The sequence below is a fragment of the Musca autumnalis genome, unplaced genomic scaffold (assembly GCF_047663935.1).
Source record: "Musca autumnalis isolate F117 unplaced genomic scaffold, ASM4766393v1 scaffold_3, whole genome shotgun sequence".
NCBI lineage: Eukaryota > Metazoa > Arthropoda > Insecta > Diptera > Muscidae > Musca > Musca autumnalis.
This window is the reverse complement of record NW_027411866.1, coordinates 182,483,151-182,501,197: the sequence shown is the minus strand read 5'-3', so window position 1 is coordinate 182,501,197 and position 18,047 is coordinate 182,483,151. Positions and strand designations below refer to the sequence as shown.

Below are 18,047 nucleotides of genomic sequence, written 5' to 3'. Positions count from 1 at the left end.
GATAGTAACGAATTTTTTAAGGAGGTTGGGTTCGGGCCTGGAGAGAAATGATTAGTTTTTGCTGATGATCGTGAAATGTTTAGGGAATGAAATGGACCAAAAACAAAATTTTAACCAATTTTGTAGCGGCTCTGTAGGTCAAAATAATAACCCGCAAAATTGTAAACAAAGTTTGAGTTTATGATGAAGAAGCGTACAAACCAACGTGAAGATCAGATAATACTTAGCGGGTTAAATGGACTGAAACTTTTGTGTGAAATTGGTAAAAATTTCAATAACGTAGCGGTTAAACAACGGATTTGGTAGTACTACATAAGTGGGTTTCATTACATTTTAGATTGTGTGAACTAAATTTTCCTTTCCTGCTACAAAAATGTCTTTGTCATGCTAGATAACTTTTTGGTTTTGTTTTTCAATAACTTTGAAAGAAATGCTGCTTGTCACCTTTTTCAGGAAACGCAACTGAAAGGCAACAAAGTACATGAAAGTTGTGTAAAATAAAAACCACAATGATAATATCAGAAAAAAACTTACCAACTTACCAATATTGTTTTTTTTTTAATACGATATCGACAAACGATAACTAACTATTGTTGACATGGGATCAACGACATGATTGGGCCAATATTTTGTATTGTCGGCGTCATCACACATGTTCTTATAGGGACAAATGTTGTATATAATTCTAATATAAATTTTCCAAATAATATAATAATAAGTAATATATGTATGTAATAATAAAGCATTACACATGTCAAAATAAAAATCGCAAAGACAAAATCATAAAAATAAAACTCATCAAATTTAGTTTTCTACACTACATACAAAAACGTTCTCCCAACTATAGGTATTGTTGACGTGATTATACATATCGTTAAATGACATGATTGGTCGGTCCAATATTTTATAATGTGGAATTGATCACAGATATTCTTTACGGCATAAAGGACTAGATTAACACTTTTGCCGAACTTTTAATGGGAAAGGCGGGAATTATTGCTAAAAGTTGGTAAAGATGCGTCTTACATTTGAAGTTACTACGGAGTTAAATATAGAATCGCGGTTTCCTTAATCCCACATGTAACGACGATATCAATTTTTACGTTTTAGATGCATATTTCAATAAATTTTGCTGCATATTTGAATATTGAGGTTTTAGTGCATAGAAAACTTCTGAAGTGTATTGTTTTGTTGCCTGACGCCATCAGAAATTTCCATTGGAAAGATTGATATTTTTTTAGGATAAACGTACTCAGTACTATTTGACGTACGACCATGCGTTGTATTCTTTACAGTGACTTAAAAAATCAATTTGCCCAACAACAAGTAAAAAGGTATCAGTCGGCTTTGCCGGCAGAGATATACCCTCAGCCTGTGGGAATTGAAACGTAAATCTATTGACAATATCGAATCTACGGATTACGGATTTTGTAGCACTTTTTGAAATTTGGCGACAAAAAATATATTTGGTTTGAAATTCAAAAGTGTTGGGGAGGATGTACTTTAAGGAATGGACTGACATAGTCCATTTAGGAAGTGGATCTTGTTTTGGGAATCATTCCTTTTTATGCCCACCCGATATATCGCGTACTATTTTAGTGACATTTTTTAACTTTGGGGGTGGGGGAAAGTTGCCGGAAGGTGCTTACCGATAGTGCTAATCTTCAAGCTTAAACTTAGTATGGACTAAGTACTACGTAGGCCAAATTTTGAACCGAATCGGCTGATCCGTTCGAGAGTTATCGTACGCATAGTGCCATAGGGATTTTTATGGCTTTCGGGCTATTTTCTAAGGAAAAATGGACTTGCCCTAAAAAACTTGCACTGTCGTAATGGGGGCAGCGAATACAAGTTGTTACAGCAAAGTAAAAAGCGATTCGAAAGCAGGCCTTTAATTGCAATTTGCCGAAATTTTGTGTGGGAGGTACCTGAATGAGTTGACATACATATATAGTCCATGTTCAAGTCTGATCTATGTCTAGTAGAAATATTACGACGTATAAAGTACGGGCCAAATCGGTCACTCCCTTCAAGAGTTATCGTGCGCACAAATTTTCCGAACATTTCCGAACTTTTGTGGGAGAGGTACCTGAAGGAGTAAACCGATATGGCCCATCCTAGAACTTAAGCTAAGTTTGGACAAAATATTACGAAAGCCAAATTTTAGACCGAATCGGGAGATCCGTTCGAGAGTTATCGTGCGCTCCAACCTCATAAGGGATTTTTACAACTTTCCGGCTATTTTCTCAGGAAGTATGGACTGGCTCCAGATAAAATTTGTACCTTCTTAATAGGGGGCAGCGAATACAAGTTGCCAAAACAAAAATCAAAACGATCTGAGAGCAGGTCCTAACGTGAACTTTTCCGAAATTTCGTGTGGGAGGTACCCGAAGGAGGTGGCCGATAGAGTCCATATTAGAACCTCATCTATGTCTGGTAGAAATTGTACGATGTGCAAAGTATGGACCAAATTGGTTACTCCATTCAATGGTTATCGTGCGCACACATTTTCCGAACATTTTCGAACTTTTGTGGGGGAGGTACCTGAAGGAGTAGACCGATATGGTCCATCTTCGAACTTAAACTAAGTTTGTACAAAATATTATTATTAATATAAGTTATCGTGCGCACCAGCCAGCCAGACAGACGGACGGACGGACATTGCTAAATCGACTCCAAATTGTCTGAAACACATTTCGTCCAAACATACTTGGGGTCTAAAACGATTATTTCGATGAGGCACAGTTTGCCCTTATGAAAGTGTATATACCCTCGTTAGCATAAATGCTGAGGGTATAAAAATGGAAGTAACTCGTGAACATTTTAGTGTGATCATTTTCACAACTTTCGACGTGGATCGATGAACTTGTATCTTTGTATGGCGGTCAAAAACCATCCTATAGCACTCGGCCGTTGTTTCAGAGAACGTAGACGCCGTGCGTGAATTGATAATGAAAGATTGTCAAGTGATATACCGTGGATAGAGGCATCCTTCAACATCTTTTCCCTCAGCAAACATTCGATAACGTATAACGTATTTAATTTTCTCGTTTAGAGTTAAGCTTGATGATTGGAAATTTTTTTGTAAGTGAAAAAGGAAAGCAAAGGACTCGAACCCACACAGTCACCAAATTACGTTACCTGGTTTCGCTGTTGGTTAAGCAGCTCTTCAGACATATCGACTGTGGTATGGCTTCTCTGTCCTAGAACTTTTCTTTTCTCAAAGCAAATGTGTTTTATATACATTAACGGATATTTGCCCGTTGAAATGTATTTCTTCATGACAAACGCTATTTTGCGCTGCCTTTGAAGATATGAGTTTTGGCTTTGCACGCTAACACGCCGTGACAACATTTTTGATATGTTTTCAAGGACGTGGGTTCAAATCCCAGGCGGGCTCAGCCTGTTTTTTATTTTTGAAATTTTGCCTGTTAAGGCGAAGATCTTTTTTTAATGATTTTTATTTAATTTTCTCGTTTAGAGTTAAGCTTGATGATCGGAAATTATTTGCAAGTGAAAAAGGAAAAACGAAAAGTTCTAGGACAGAGAAGCCATTCCACAGTCGATACGTCTGAAGAGCAGCTCAACTAACAGCGAAACCAGGTCGCTTGGTCCTTGGCTTTCCTTTTTCACTTGCAAAAATTTCCGATCATCACGCTTTACTCTAAACGAGAAAATTAAATAAAAAAGTTTTTTCTCATTGGATCCCGTAGATTTTGATAAACGGTGCTAAGAAATTTTGAAAAATACGATCTCAGTGCTTCTGAAGACGTTTATAAGATCGTCATAGGCGAAGAATGAGCGCGAAAAAAAACAGCAATTGAATGAATAACAACAAAAGTTGTCTTTGGATGAAGCAATTCGAAGCAAATGGTCGCCTATTTCTTCGGAAAACTGGTGATGCATCGACTGTTCCGCTTGAGCAACGTAGGACAGCTATTTCTGAATGAATGAATCTTCGGAGAAATTCGAAAAATGAACAAGAGAAGACGAATCAGTGTGCACCACAAAGCAGCAGTAAATCATGCTATGAAATATATAAATATCATGCTATAAAAACTATAAAACCATTTTCGATGATAAATATTCGCGTTTTCATTATTAGGTAAGGAATACTGCTTCGATAGCACTATGCAACACTGAAAATGCAAACAACTTCTAGTATAAATTTTTTAAAAGTACATATTGATGCTACAAAAACCCTAGTAGGGGATTTCACCACATTATTAACATATTTATTAAATCGTCGTTGAAAAATATACTGAAAACAACGTGATAGAGGCATTCTACAACAATGGCATGTTCTGAAGAGTTGTTTATTACATTCCAGCGAATATTTTTCCAACGGAAAACATTAAGAAAAAATAAACGGTTTTGGACATATGGCGCGAAATGTATATAAATTAAGGAAATTTTCGATATTTTTTTAAATTTGAGGCAATAAATGTAATTTTTCGAGATAACTATTTCTACAAATATTTTATTCATGTCCTTATCTACAAATATGCTTCAGAGGTAAGATGAAGATTCGCAGAGGTTTTAGGGATAAAGCCCAGAATTGTTTTAAAATGTCAATATTTAACCATGTTTAGACGGGGCCATAAAATATAAGCTGGTTTTGCACAACAAAACCCAACTAGGGTTTTTGTCGTTTGGGTCTGTACTTTCAAAAAATACTAAGCTCAAATTGTTTGCACAATATTACCGTGAAAATGTTGCACAGTGTAGTGGCACCGGCGTAGCCAGAAAGGCATCTTGTCACAATTTTTGTGGACCAATTTATATAATTTGGACTTTTCGAGGAAAGTATACAAAAAATGTTAAAAGGTACCACCTTATTTCCTATGCAACCTCCTTATTCCAACCTTGCACACCAGCAAGACCCCTAATACCAAATTCTAGCGCTATCTTTCATCCGATACCAAATTGATTACCATTTGATACTTTTCGTACACTTATAGTACACATTACACTCTACACCCAGCAAAATGTTCGATGCCAAAGATGCCATTCAATCATGGGTGCAAGTGATCTGGCATGTCATCTTTTTAGCATCTTCATCGATGAATTTTATATGAGCGTGGACCCCAAAAGATGCTATTCATTTTTGGATCCAAAGCATGTCATTTTCACCAATGCTTTGAAATGTCACTTTCACCAATGCTTTGGCATGTCATTTTCACCAACTCTTTGCAATGATATTATCATTACGACGAGAGTTTTAACAACGTTGGTTGTGATTTCGAGTCTCCGACAACATCAAGCCTATTGTAAATAATTAATCTTATAGATCGATAGAATGGGTTCAAATGCTGATGAAAAGATCGGATCTTTCACGACATCCTTTGCATGGATTCAAGTGCTGATGAAATATTCGGATTTTTTACGACTTCCTTTGCATTGGTGCAAATGCTAATGAAAAGATCGGATCTTTCACTACTTCGTTTGAACCAATGCAAAAGATGCCATGAAATCACGTCATCGCATGGAACCTCTTCCTTCAAATTTTGCTGGGCACCTACACTATTTAAGTGCCCTTCATTTCAATATTGCTCACTTCTAGATTATTTTGTACTTCCCGTACCCTTCCAGTACGAATTTCCAATACGCAAGCCTTTTACACCGCAAGACTAATCCACACTTAAAACTTTAAGATTCTACTTTAAGCCTTTCTGGCTGGGCGTTCGGTTTTTATTTAAATGTAGCTGAGGGTATAAAAATATTCATTCTCTTGGCATTAGTGGGAAAGATTAAGGATAACTAAACTGAAGGAATTTCGGACAACTTTCACCTAAACTCTTTAAGTGTCCCTCATTTCAAAATTGCTCAATTCTAGATCAATCCATTCCCCACATACAAGTGGTAGAAGTTTTAGTATTATTTTGTACTTTCCGTACCCTTCCAGTACGAATTTCCAAAAACCAAGCCTTTTACAAACTAATCCACACTTAAATCTTTAAGATTCTACTTTAAGCCTTTCTGGCTGTCCTTAAGGATAACTAAACTGAAGGAATTTCGGACAACTTTGGAAGTCAACATATTTCATTAATTTATTACGAAAGTCTGTATCAATTCTATATTTAGCTCAATGATATGAATGTTCAATTTTATTCTCAAGTCCTAAAAGTGTGCCTAAAGCATAGTACACACGGTCCAACAAAACTGACAGTCATCGAGGTCTATTTCGTTAATATCAAAGTCTAGCTGAATATTTACTTCACTAAATTATACCTTAAATTTCAATCATTTTTAGCTAACAAAAAGTTTTTATTTGCCAGAAAATTGCCGTAAAAGTACGTTGACTGTCAGTTTTGTTGGACCGTGTGTACTATGCTTAACGACAGCGCTCATAGAGATGTTTTACATTTCTGAAAATACTCCGGAAATATTAATAATAAACATTTACAACTATAACATTTTTCTACAACTACAACTTTTTTCTGCAACGGATTTCTACTACCAACACACCAACCAATGATGTAGACCACAATTATGTCATGTTTACCAATAATAACCATTCTAGTCAGTGCGACTAGTTATTGTCTTAGTTATCACACTTTATACTTCATACTTCTAATACTAATGGTCCGAATGTTTCAAAATAAGAAGTGCTATGGTTTGTTTTTATATGTTTAGTGGGTATGTCAGTGGCTGAAATACTCAGGAAAATGTCACCAACTTTACTGAGGGGAATTTTGCCACCGTTGAAATTGTTGATGTTACCTGGCCGGAAATCGAACTCGCGACCTTTAGTGTGCAAGGCGGTTGTGCATACCGTTGCACCACGGTGGCACCCAAAGTTAAAGATACCGACCTAATTTACACAGCAAACTACCAAAACATCTTGTGTCCTCTGACTGATTCTAATTTATCTATTTTTTAATACAACTCCCTATGTCTAATAGTTCATTTAATTGAATTAATAAAAAATAATCTTCCTTATTTTCCCAAAATGTAACACGTTTTTATAAAATTGCCAATAACACCTTCTGCTTAACTCATTTTCCCATGCCTCGTTAACTTCAAAATCTACTAAATACTGTTTTTTAAAAATGCCATTTCATTTAGTCTGGCAAAAATACACCAGACGGAACGAAATGACAAAAAACACTTCACAAAAAAACTATGATTCATTCGTTGTTAATAAAAAATCATTTCATTATATTTGTGTCGACCTTAACAAAAACAAGCAAAAATGTACGAAGAAAAACAATAACAAAATTTTTGCGAGACACCAACACACATTTTAGCCAACTACTTACCATTACTTTTTAACCAATTTCCAAGTTTTTGTTTTTGTTTTTTTTTTCTTTTTTGGGTTATGTTCAACGTTATCAACATCACGTTTGATCACGAGCAGTTTATTGATATAATTTAATTTTTGTTATTAACAATTACGCTTACTTTGTTGTTTTTTTTTTTTACGTCGAGTTCATTTTTTTTTTCAAGACTTTAGTTGGGACGTAAGCGACGTACTAATAAATAAACGTTTAACGCTGTAATAAACTGTATTGTGTTTCAATTAAAAATTACATTTGTTGCCTTTACATTTGAATAATTGATTATCTGTTTGTGATTCTTAATTTGGCTCATATTTCCTACCAGAGTGGATCTCTTTTCGCCTAAAAATTGGAAAAGGGGTAATATTTAAATTAAGCCTGATTTCATTTACAAATCCAGTTTTTAGTTGTTTTGCCCCAAGCCTATTTATATTTACCTCTACTTTTCTGTAATAACAAATGTTTGTCAAATACGATTAACTCACTAATTAATCCGGTATAAATTACAATTATTCTTATTAGCTGCTTTAAAAAAATCCCCTTCAAGTTAATGTTAGACATTCGGGCGACTGAGTACCTCTTGTTTGTTTTCTTTTTTGCTTTATATGAATAACGATAAGAATTTTAAGTAGTTTGTTAAAATGTTTTACACTCAAAGAAAAATAAATGAATAATAATTACTTTCTTAAAATGTATTTGTATTCATAAATAAATTAAAAATTATTTTGTTTGAATATTTACACATAAATATCCCTAACAAATTACTAAACATTTTCTTTGAGTGTATAAAACACACACAATGATTATCCCAGTAATTTGCCATTAACAGCACGAGATACAGCGTCAGGTGAAATTTTATTTTAAGTCTTGTGGAAGATTTTTTGATTCAAAACCTTGTGATTTTTCTCACTACTAAATTATTTATGATTTCATATAAAGCTTCTCATTCTCTCTTTTTTTGCCAGCTCATGATCTATCCATGCCTATCATTGTCTTCAAAAATAAGCATAGGAGTTGCGTTAATATTATCATGACGTTTATAACACTTGCTTTACTTCCATTCATGCGAAATTTGTAAATAAACATTAACATGCAAATATCGTTTGAATATTCTCTCATGACCGTTTCACATGAAGCCGGATAATAAACCGTTAATATAAATATTAACAATAATTATAAAAAAATATTCAACGAGATCGATGATATAATGATCAATGGAAATTTTTAAGCGCCATGAGAAATGCTTTAGAACATTGGGGGATATAAAGTGAATAGAAAATAAAACATTTATCAGGGGACAAATAATTAATTGCAGTTATAAAAAGAGGCATAAAGAAAAAAACAAGTCAGCAAAATATTCATTACAAAAACCCTTACTAGCCCATTATTTTAACAATGGCAGATCGCTTGATGTAAGGGGTTATTTTCAAAAGGTTCCATGATTTTTTATAGATTTCAACCAAAAACGGAAATTTATGAGTTACTATTCGTTACCATTACGAAATGAGGCAAACTTTATGCCAGACGTTCATCTTTTTTCCAACAATATAGTTGTTAAGTGGGTTACAGAAATTTGGACGCTTTTTTGGGAAGTATAAACTTGTCAAAAAAAATTCACAATTCTGTATGTTCCGAAACGTTTCCAATAAATTTGCCCACAGACAACTCAAAAAGCCGATCTACAGTTGGATTCTTTTAAACTTTGGCTAAAGGGTTCAACACCCCAATATCTTCTAATTTACAGGTAATTATAATAATTGTTTCACAAACATTCCATACGGGACAAGGGAGACTTCCCTCATATCAATGAGTGCACGCCTATTCATATTAGCACACTTACTGTTTATCGCCGAGTCCGAACGGCGTGTCTTAAGACACCACTTTGTAGAGAAGTTTTTCATGGCTGAAATACTCAGAAAATTTCGCCAACATTACTGAGGGGTATTTTGACACCGTTGAAAATTTTGATGTTGACTGGCCGGGGAGTCGAACCCACGACCTTCAGCGTGCAAGGCGGGTGTGCATACCGTTGCACCACGGTGGCACCCGTGGTAATCCCTAGAATTTTCCTGGGTGACAAAAGAAGTTAAGAAGTTGCTTCCAGTGTAATGTTAAGGAGTTTTTTGTCGGTAGGTGTCATAAACTTTGGGCCTAAAACCGAACACCGTCTATACTGGCGGAGTTTTTTTGGAACTTTGGGCTATTATCGAGAGAAGAATGGAGAAACATTTTTAGCGTTGCAACAACGACCCCAATGTCTACTAAAAATTTTGTGCGAAATATCTATAAATATTGGGATATTTTGGGCTCTATGTCTCAGGAAGTATTCGGCTCTCATAGCAAAAAAAAAAAAAATATATATATATATATACATTTGTAAGCCGGATCGCAACTAATTTCCGCCATTAACATTTTAACACGAACTGGAATAAAGCGGAAAATTGTTGAACTTTAACAGAGTATTTGCCTGAAATAATCCATGCACAGTGGTTCCGCCCGTGGACAAAAATCAAAAAATTGATGGCGACAAATTTTAATGCGATTGAAATAAATATTCTCTAAATATATCAAATTGTTAACATCCAGCATTAATTTTGTAACATCCAGCATTATTTCGTAAATTTTTTGTAAATTTACGAAGATGTTGTGATTTGTATGTGAGGCCTTAAAAACGAAAAATACATCCGCAAAGCATTCGTAGGTTATGAGTAAAATTATAAAAAATTGGAGAGGTAAATGTGCAATTTTCGAAATGAAACTTAAAGGTGATGGCATTGACAATGTTTTAACGAAAAAACAAACTCGTAATTCGTTTTCTAACTTCATTAAAAATAATTTCTTTATAAATGACTTTTTCTGTTATTTTTTATATAATTAATATTAATTTATGTTGAGTTTGAATGTTGTGAGCATTTGTGAGTATCGACAGTTTTTTAAATGCAGGGGATAGTCTGTAAAATCGTCAAAATTCCGAAAATCGGGAGGTACGTTTATATGGGAGCTATACCTAAACATGGACCTATACTGAACATTTTTTGCAAGGAGGTATCTTGCTCACTCAGAACTCAAAATGCAGAATTAAATGTGGGTAAAATCGTCAAAACTGCGAATATCGGGAGGTACGTTTATATGGGGACTATACCTAACGTAGACCGATATTGACCATTTTTTGCGTGGAGGTATTTGGTTCACTCAGAACTCAAAATGTTAAATTACAGCCAAATCAATTGGACATTTTCGCTAAAATTGTATCAATACCGAAAATCTGATGGAATATTTTTTGCAAGGAGGTAGTTTATTCACTCAGAACTCAAAATGCAAAATAACATCCAAATCGGTTGGTAAATTTGGCCAAAATCGTCGAAATACCAAAAATCAGGCGGTACATTTCTATGGAAGCTATACCCAAATATGGACCTACATCCACTAAAAATGGTTTTCTATCTTTTTGGCTTGTTATAATCCTACGTTTAAAATTTGGATGCGGTTGATCGATTATAACTATTTTTGGCACTCTTTTCCATACAAGTGGGACCACTGTGCTATGTGGGAACTGGATTTAGCCTAGTTAGTCATTCTTATTAGCAGTTATCGTGTCAACCAGTAGTTTTAGCAGATCACCGTAGGACCTTTTAGAGTTTTTAAGTCATGACGTTATTTTATTTTGTCATGTTATTTTGTGAGGGCGGTACTGGAAAGAGCTGTCCAGTATATTTAATTTTCGAACTTGATTAACGTTTAAGAAAAATCTTACAATGTGCAAAAATTGAACCAATGTCATTTTAGGCGGTCACAGAGTAACGACTTTTTAAAACTTTTGCACCATTGCATATGTCAGGGAACATGTCAGAACGAAACAAATTTTATCGGACGAATTCGGTAAAAATTTAAAACTATCATCGAACAGCCCTTATGCCGATATTGACTTTCTTGAAACCCGATAATCCTTTGGAAAAAGTTTTACGTTGTGCTACGTTTTGGGTCAATCAGATATTCAGTTCATATGTTGTTGAGCATCGCAGTCATTGACGGTAGCGTTTTATATAGCTTTTGTGCCATTATCTCAGGAATTGAGCACTTATCCCCAAAAATTGCGAAACACTCCAAGACATGTGGTTAATTACAATAATTTCAGATAATTAATAAATTAATTAATTTATTTATTTAGTCAGAGATATGGACAGATAGACAGGTCTAAATCGACTCTAAATTGTCTGAAACTTATTTCGTCCAAATATACTTGGTGTATAGAACAGTGCTCCGAAATGCGAAGAAACATTCGAGCGAGCTTCAATCTCTACTCGAAGAGTTTCACTCTTCTAGCGGGAGTACTTCTGTGAGTAGAAAAAATGTATCAAAGATGCTAACTTTTCTAGAATAAGAGCGTACATGCTTAGCTAATTACACTGTGCAACATTTTTAAGGTGATCTTGTGCAAATAATTCGAACTGTGGATTTTTTGAAAGTACAGACCCAAACAACAAGAAACCCTAGTAGGGTTTTGTTGTGTCAGATCCAGCTCGGATTTTATGGCCCCATATAAACATGGTTAAATATTGAGTTTTTAAAGAAATTTGGGGCTATATCTCTGAAACCAATGCGAATCTTCTTCTGACCTCTGAAGCAAATTTGTAGATAAGGATAAGAATAAAATATTTGGAGAAATAATGAACTCGGTAAACTACATTTATTGCCTCAAATTTCAAAATATATGTATATACAAATATCACAATTTTTATACATTTCGCACCGTATCTCCAAAACCGTTAATTTTTTCTGAATATTTTCTTTTGGAAAAATATGCCCTGGAATACATAACTCTTCAGAACATGTCATTGTTGTAAAATGCCTCTATGCCGTTGTTTTCTGTACATTTTTCAACGACGATTAAATAAAAATGTAAATATGGTAGTGAAATCCGAAATGCGAGAATAAACTGTTGGTGTGAACTGTGTTTGAAATAGGTGTCGTAAAAGATATGATGCAAAATACCGCTGAAACAACATGAAGTAAGCATTTTAGAGTTTCAGAATGTTCTAAAGAATTAATGAGAACTTTATTTGGCAGATTTTTGCGAAAGGTTACTTGGTTCAACTCCCAATAGTTTAGCCGATACTGACCAGAATTTCAGCAATTATGTAAAATTTTCTATATTTTATAGATTTTTATGGCCTAGATGTACTAAGATGTACTTTCAAAAAAAGCATAGTAGAAATTGTTTGCATTTTCTGTGTTGCATAGTGTTATAGTCTTACCGAGTACTATTTTAACAACAATAACACATACGTTGAAGATCACTCAGAAATCGACAAAATAAATTTTTTCTCACTCGATTTCACTCTTAGAATAAACTCTGACTTTATTTCGAACATTTTGACGTCCACTCTTATTTTTCAGCAAGAAGTACTTGAGAGCGAGTGAGGAGAATAAACTTCTTGTCAAATTCGTACTCTTTCAGTAAAGTAAAATCGAGCAAAATTGAAGCACTTGAAAACATTAACTTGATGAGATGGTATCAAAGTGTTTGTCTGTCCTAAAGGCTGAGGGGAAAAATTAACAAAAATTGTGTTGTTACCTTAATATCGAAAAGCGATATTCTAACTATATATTGCTGATGTAATCATACATAATATTAAAGCGACAATTTACATGATAGGCTCAACACTTTGTATTGTCGATGTCATCATACTTATTTGAACATATGACTTATATATCTCAAAAATGGTACAACCTAGGAAAAAATTACGAAAGCCAATCTTGAAGAGAATTTTTGCAGCTACAACATATTATTAAGTCCAATTTCAAAATGATTAGCAGTTTTCAAGATAAAACCTGAAGACCTAAGAAAAAAATCTGAAAGTTTGACATGAACCTCTTTATCTCAAAAATGGTAAAACTTATGAAAATGTCAATCAGTCAGTCTTGTACAGAATTGTCACTGCTACAACAATTTCTTTAGTCCCATTTCGATAGGACATGCGGTCTCCAAGCAAAATCGTGAAAACCTAAAAAAACCCTTAAAAATGTCAATTCGAATTGCTATTTATTTAAAAAGCGCTTCGGCGATTTTTTTTTTTTGTTTTTTGATTTTTCACATCTATAAACATTGTAATTTCAAAATCCGCAAAAACTTCCCAGATGTTAGCACCTTCCATTTAAACTTGGTTCAAGAGCACCGTGATTATATTTTCTTCGCTGCATGCAGAGGAGTTCGTCTTTATCATCCATTCATAATAGTACCATTACCAAATTTGGGTTAATTTTCTCCATGTCCCAATCTGTCTATCTTTTGATCTAAATGTTACTCTCCATTACGATGCGTAAGAAAAATGCAATGCATAAGTAAATTAAATGCGTCTCCCATACGTTTTCATATATCCTTTCGCAATTGTTTTTTTTTCCATTTTCCTTTCTGGCATCAGAGCAATCTGTAATACAAAAGCGTATGTCAAATTCGTCCGTTAACGCAAATATCTTGCGCTAACGAAATATCAAACGCATCGCAATACCCCCCTTTCTTAGACTTTGCCATTTCTAGCCCACTAAGAACCGGTGATTGACCTATCAGTAGCCTAAGGCCCTTATAACTGATATAAACCCAAACATCTAGAACAGGAATTATCGCACAGTTTTGCCTCAGTTTCTTTCTTTTACGTCTCTATCTTACAATAATGGTTTTTGATGGGATCAGTAAATTCTTATCAAGTTAAAGATGCGATATAATAACCATCACCCGTAACCTCTTCTTACTTCGTTGTTCGCTTCAATTAAGATTAAATCATTGTAATTGTCTACAAAATAATAATACCCACTTAATGGAATTGTGTAATAATTATTTTTTTATTTATTTTCCAACAGATATGATAATTTAAGTTAACGTACTTTACTTTAACTATTGAGATGATGAGTCGTCGATACAAAAATGCAAACCTTTCTAAAATTAATTTGCTGATTTATACAACAAAATTGGCATTTGAAATCATCACACAAACAATATAGTGTGGCAAACTATTTGCGTCAGGTGAAAACACACAGAAATACCAGGTTGTCATGCATAAATTTTCTAGAAAACAGCGAAACGAACAAAATTTGGAAAATCCCAATTTATGGGGATTTTTATACAAAAAGCTATTTTTTTACAGTAAGCCCACAAATCAAATAGCAACACAAAAACACACAGCCAGCTAGCTTGCTTGCACAGTAGACACGGCAGACAACGAGACCACCGCAACGCAACACAAATAGTCAACCAATAACCACAGCAAAAAAAAGTCCCATAAAAATTTTTCCTTAAGGGAAAAGTTGGCAACAATTAACAAGACAAAGCTTGCCGTAGACTTAATAACGATAATTTGTAAATATTTGTAGACAACCACCGCCATCAACAACAGCACAACACAACAAAATGACAATAATTCATAACTAATATTCGGTTATTTTTTTTCCAACTTCTTAGCTTTAATATTTTTTTGTTTTGTTTCGTTAACAACAGGTGTTGGTTGCTAATATAACGCAACCACCAGAGAGATAGCAACAAAACGGCTAACCCAAAACAACTCTATTCTACACAAAGTGTGCCGTTGCCTGCACCAGCAATATTGGCGCGACAACGACACCGGCATTGGTCACAAAAAAAGCAACAACCACAACAGTCGACGGCTTATTATAGCACTCGTCACATCGCAGATAAAGCACGGCCGCCCCACAAGTCACAGCAGCAAAGGCTAGCAGTAGTTGTGGTTGCAGATCAACGCCAGCAATTACAAGTTACCAACAACAACAACAGCAGCAACATTACTAGTTGTCATAATTGTAACTGCCAACAAGAAGAAAAATATTGTCTAGGTGGTGGCCACCACCGCCGCTATTATTGCTGTTACGGCTGCTGTAGTTGGCACTTTTGGTGTATGTTGTTAACTCTAGGCACGCATAAAATCTACAAAATTACCTCCTTAACTATAGACAGTTACAAACAACTATTTGCCTTGATTACCATGTTATTAACAGTATTAAGTGTACAGCAATCAAATGCGGCATTTGCCATGGCAGCACCGACCACAAACTCATTGTTGTTGTCGTCGTCGTCGCCGCCATTGTCGCCATCACCACAAGCTATAGTATTAGCAGCAGCAGCCGCAGCATCTGTTCCGGTGCAACAACACAATTTACTACAACACCATTCCGCCCGCCTTCCATCTCGAATGATGCCAAACAATCCACGAACTCGTCGTCATTTGCAACATCCTGAAGCACCACAGTTCAATTTGCTATTGGACGAAACTAATAACAATCATAATAATAACAATAACAACAACTATAATGATAATAATCATCATCGCCGTCGTCATCATCCACGTCATTATCAACACCAATCGCAGACTGATATTGATACCGAAGAGAGATTATTATACAAACGTCAGACCAGTTGGGATGATTTGTATGCTCGAACAATGAATTCCCAAGATATAGCATGGTCTAATCCCTGCGGTGGACATTATGTTAACACAAATGACAACAGTAACAACAACAAAAAACTCATAAAAAAGAGGACGCCTATTAAAAAGGTAAGACAGTTTTTATACACATACTTTTCTTAATTTTCGCAAATTTGAAACATATTTAGTAAATTGAATCAAGGGGTAGCCTAACTTGGGAACAATATAATAATGTTCCACAAATGTCTCCGAAGGCACAATGGAGACTTCTCACATATCAATGAGTGCACCCCGATTTATGTCAGCTCAATAATATGGGACCTACTCTTTATCGCAGAGTCCGAACGGCGTGTCTAACGACACCACTTGTAGAGAATTTTACATGGCTGAAATACTCAGGAAATTTCGCCAACATTACTCTGAGGGATATTTTGCCACCGTTGAAAATTTGATGTTGCCTGGCCTGGGGATCGTACCGGAGACCTTCTGAGCGCATGGCGAGTGTGCATACCATTGCACCGCGGTGGCACCCAGCTTGGGAGCAATCCAAGTGAATAGTACACAATGAAAGTAGGAATGTTCGAGACGCTTCCCATTTATATTGTAAGCCATAGGACGACATGATCTTCGTAGCAACTGATGCATCCACCACTTTTTAAGTGTTCTCTTTTTATACCCTCAGCCTTTAGCCTAGAAAGGGTATATACACTTTCATACGGGCAAAATGTACCTCATCGAAATAATGGTTTTAGACCCCAAGTATGTTTGGACGAAATGTGTTTCAGACAATTTGGAGTTGATTTAACAATGTCCGTCCGCCTGTCTGTCTGGCTGGTGCGCACGATAACTCTCGAACGGATGAACTAATTCGGTTCAAATTTTGGCTTTCGTAATATTTTGTCCGAAATTAGTTTAAGTTCGAAGATGAGCTATATCGGTCCACTCCTTCCGGTACCTTCCCCACAAAAGTTCAAAAATGTTCGGAAAATTTGTGGGAATGATAACTCTTGAAGGGAGTAACCGATTTGCTTCATACTTTGCATATCGTGAAATTTCTACCATACTTAGATGAGGTTCCAATATGGACTCAATCGGCCCACTCCTTCGGGTACCTCCAACACAAAATTTCGGATATGTTCAGTTTAGGACCTGCTCTCGAATCGTTCTGATTTTAGTTGCAACCACTTGTATTCACTTCCCTCCATACGACGGTACAAGTTTCATCAGGGCAAGTCCATACTTCCTGAGAAAATGGCCGGAAAGGTGCAAAAAGCCCCTATGACACCTTGTGTAGTGGTTGGAGCGCAAGATAACTCTCGAACGGATCTGTCGATTCGGTCCAAAATTTGACCTTCATAATATTTTATCAAAACATAGTTTAAATTCGAAGATGGGCTATATCGGTCCACTCCTTCAGGTACCTCCCCCACAAATCTTCAAAAATTTTCGGAAACATTTTACGCACGATAACTCTTGAAGGGAGTGACCGATGAAATCTATGCTTTGCACATCCTAATATATTTACCAGATATAGATCGGGTTCGAATATGGACTATATTTGTCTACTCCTTCTGGTACCTCTCACACAAAATTTCGGATAAGTTCACTTTAAGACCTGCTCTCGAATCACTTTGATTTTTGTTGAAGCGATTTGCATTCGCTACCTCCATTACGACGGAAAAGTTTTTTCAGGGGCAAGTCCATATTTCTTGGGAAAACAGCCCGAAAGTTGTAAAAACCCCTATAGCACCATATGTAGTGACTGGAGGGAGAACTCGAACCAAATACTGCGTTCGTCCTCGCTTTGGATATCGCAATATTTCTTCGAATATTAGATGAAATTCGAAGATATTACAAAAGGTTATGTCACCATATTTGGCGGTCGGAGAGCACGATAACTCTCGAACTGTTCAACCGATTTGGTCCAACATTTGGTCTTCGTCAAATTATATCCAAAATTAGTTTCATGGGCAATACCGGTCCACAACATTTGGTACTTCTCCCCAATGTTTAAAAAATGTCACTAAAACACTTGATTGGGGCAACCAATTTGGTCCAAATTTACTTTAACTTCTAAAATGGCCCATATCGGTCCTCATTACAAAAGTTCAACATTTATGTATTAGTGCAGTTTATACCTAATCCACATTTTTGTCGGCAAGTTCAAATGTCCAAAAAGGGCTCTGAAGAGACCTTAACCCTTTCGGTGATTCTATGCCATATGGCATAGCCAGTTTTTGAAGCCCGATTTAAGGCAAAATATTTATGGATACCCTTCTTTTAATACTTTTGTATTTTTCCCTGAAGTGTTATCTAAAAATAATTCGACAAA

The 18,047-nt window shown here is 35.5% G+C and overlaps 1 protein-coding gene across 2 annotated transcripts in view; it reads left to right on the top strand.

The window, feature by feature from the left end:
* LOC141398566 (uncharacterized) overlaps nt 1-18,047 on the top strand; it is a 41,230-nt gene that overhangs the window by 10,942 nt on the left and 12,241 nt on the right. The window contains exons 1-2 of one of the 2 annotated variants that reach the window (XM_073975949.1): nt 14,451-14,634; nt 14,773-15,844. In XM_073975949.1, coding sequence (XP_073832050.1) covers nt 15,188-15,844 — 657 coding nt within the window. In that variant the 5' untranslated portion in view covers nt 14,451-14,634; nt 14,773-15,187. Of the gene's footprint in view, nt 1-14,450; nt 14,635-14,772; nt 15,845-18,047 lie in introns of those variants that run through there. The other variant, XM_073975948.1, reaches the window with a different exon arrangement.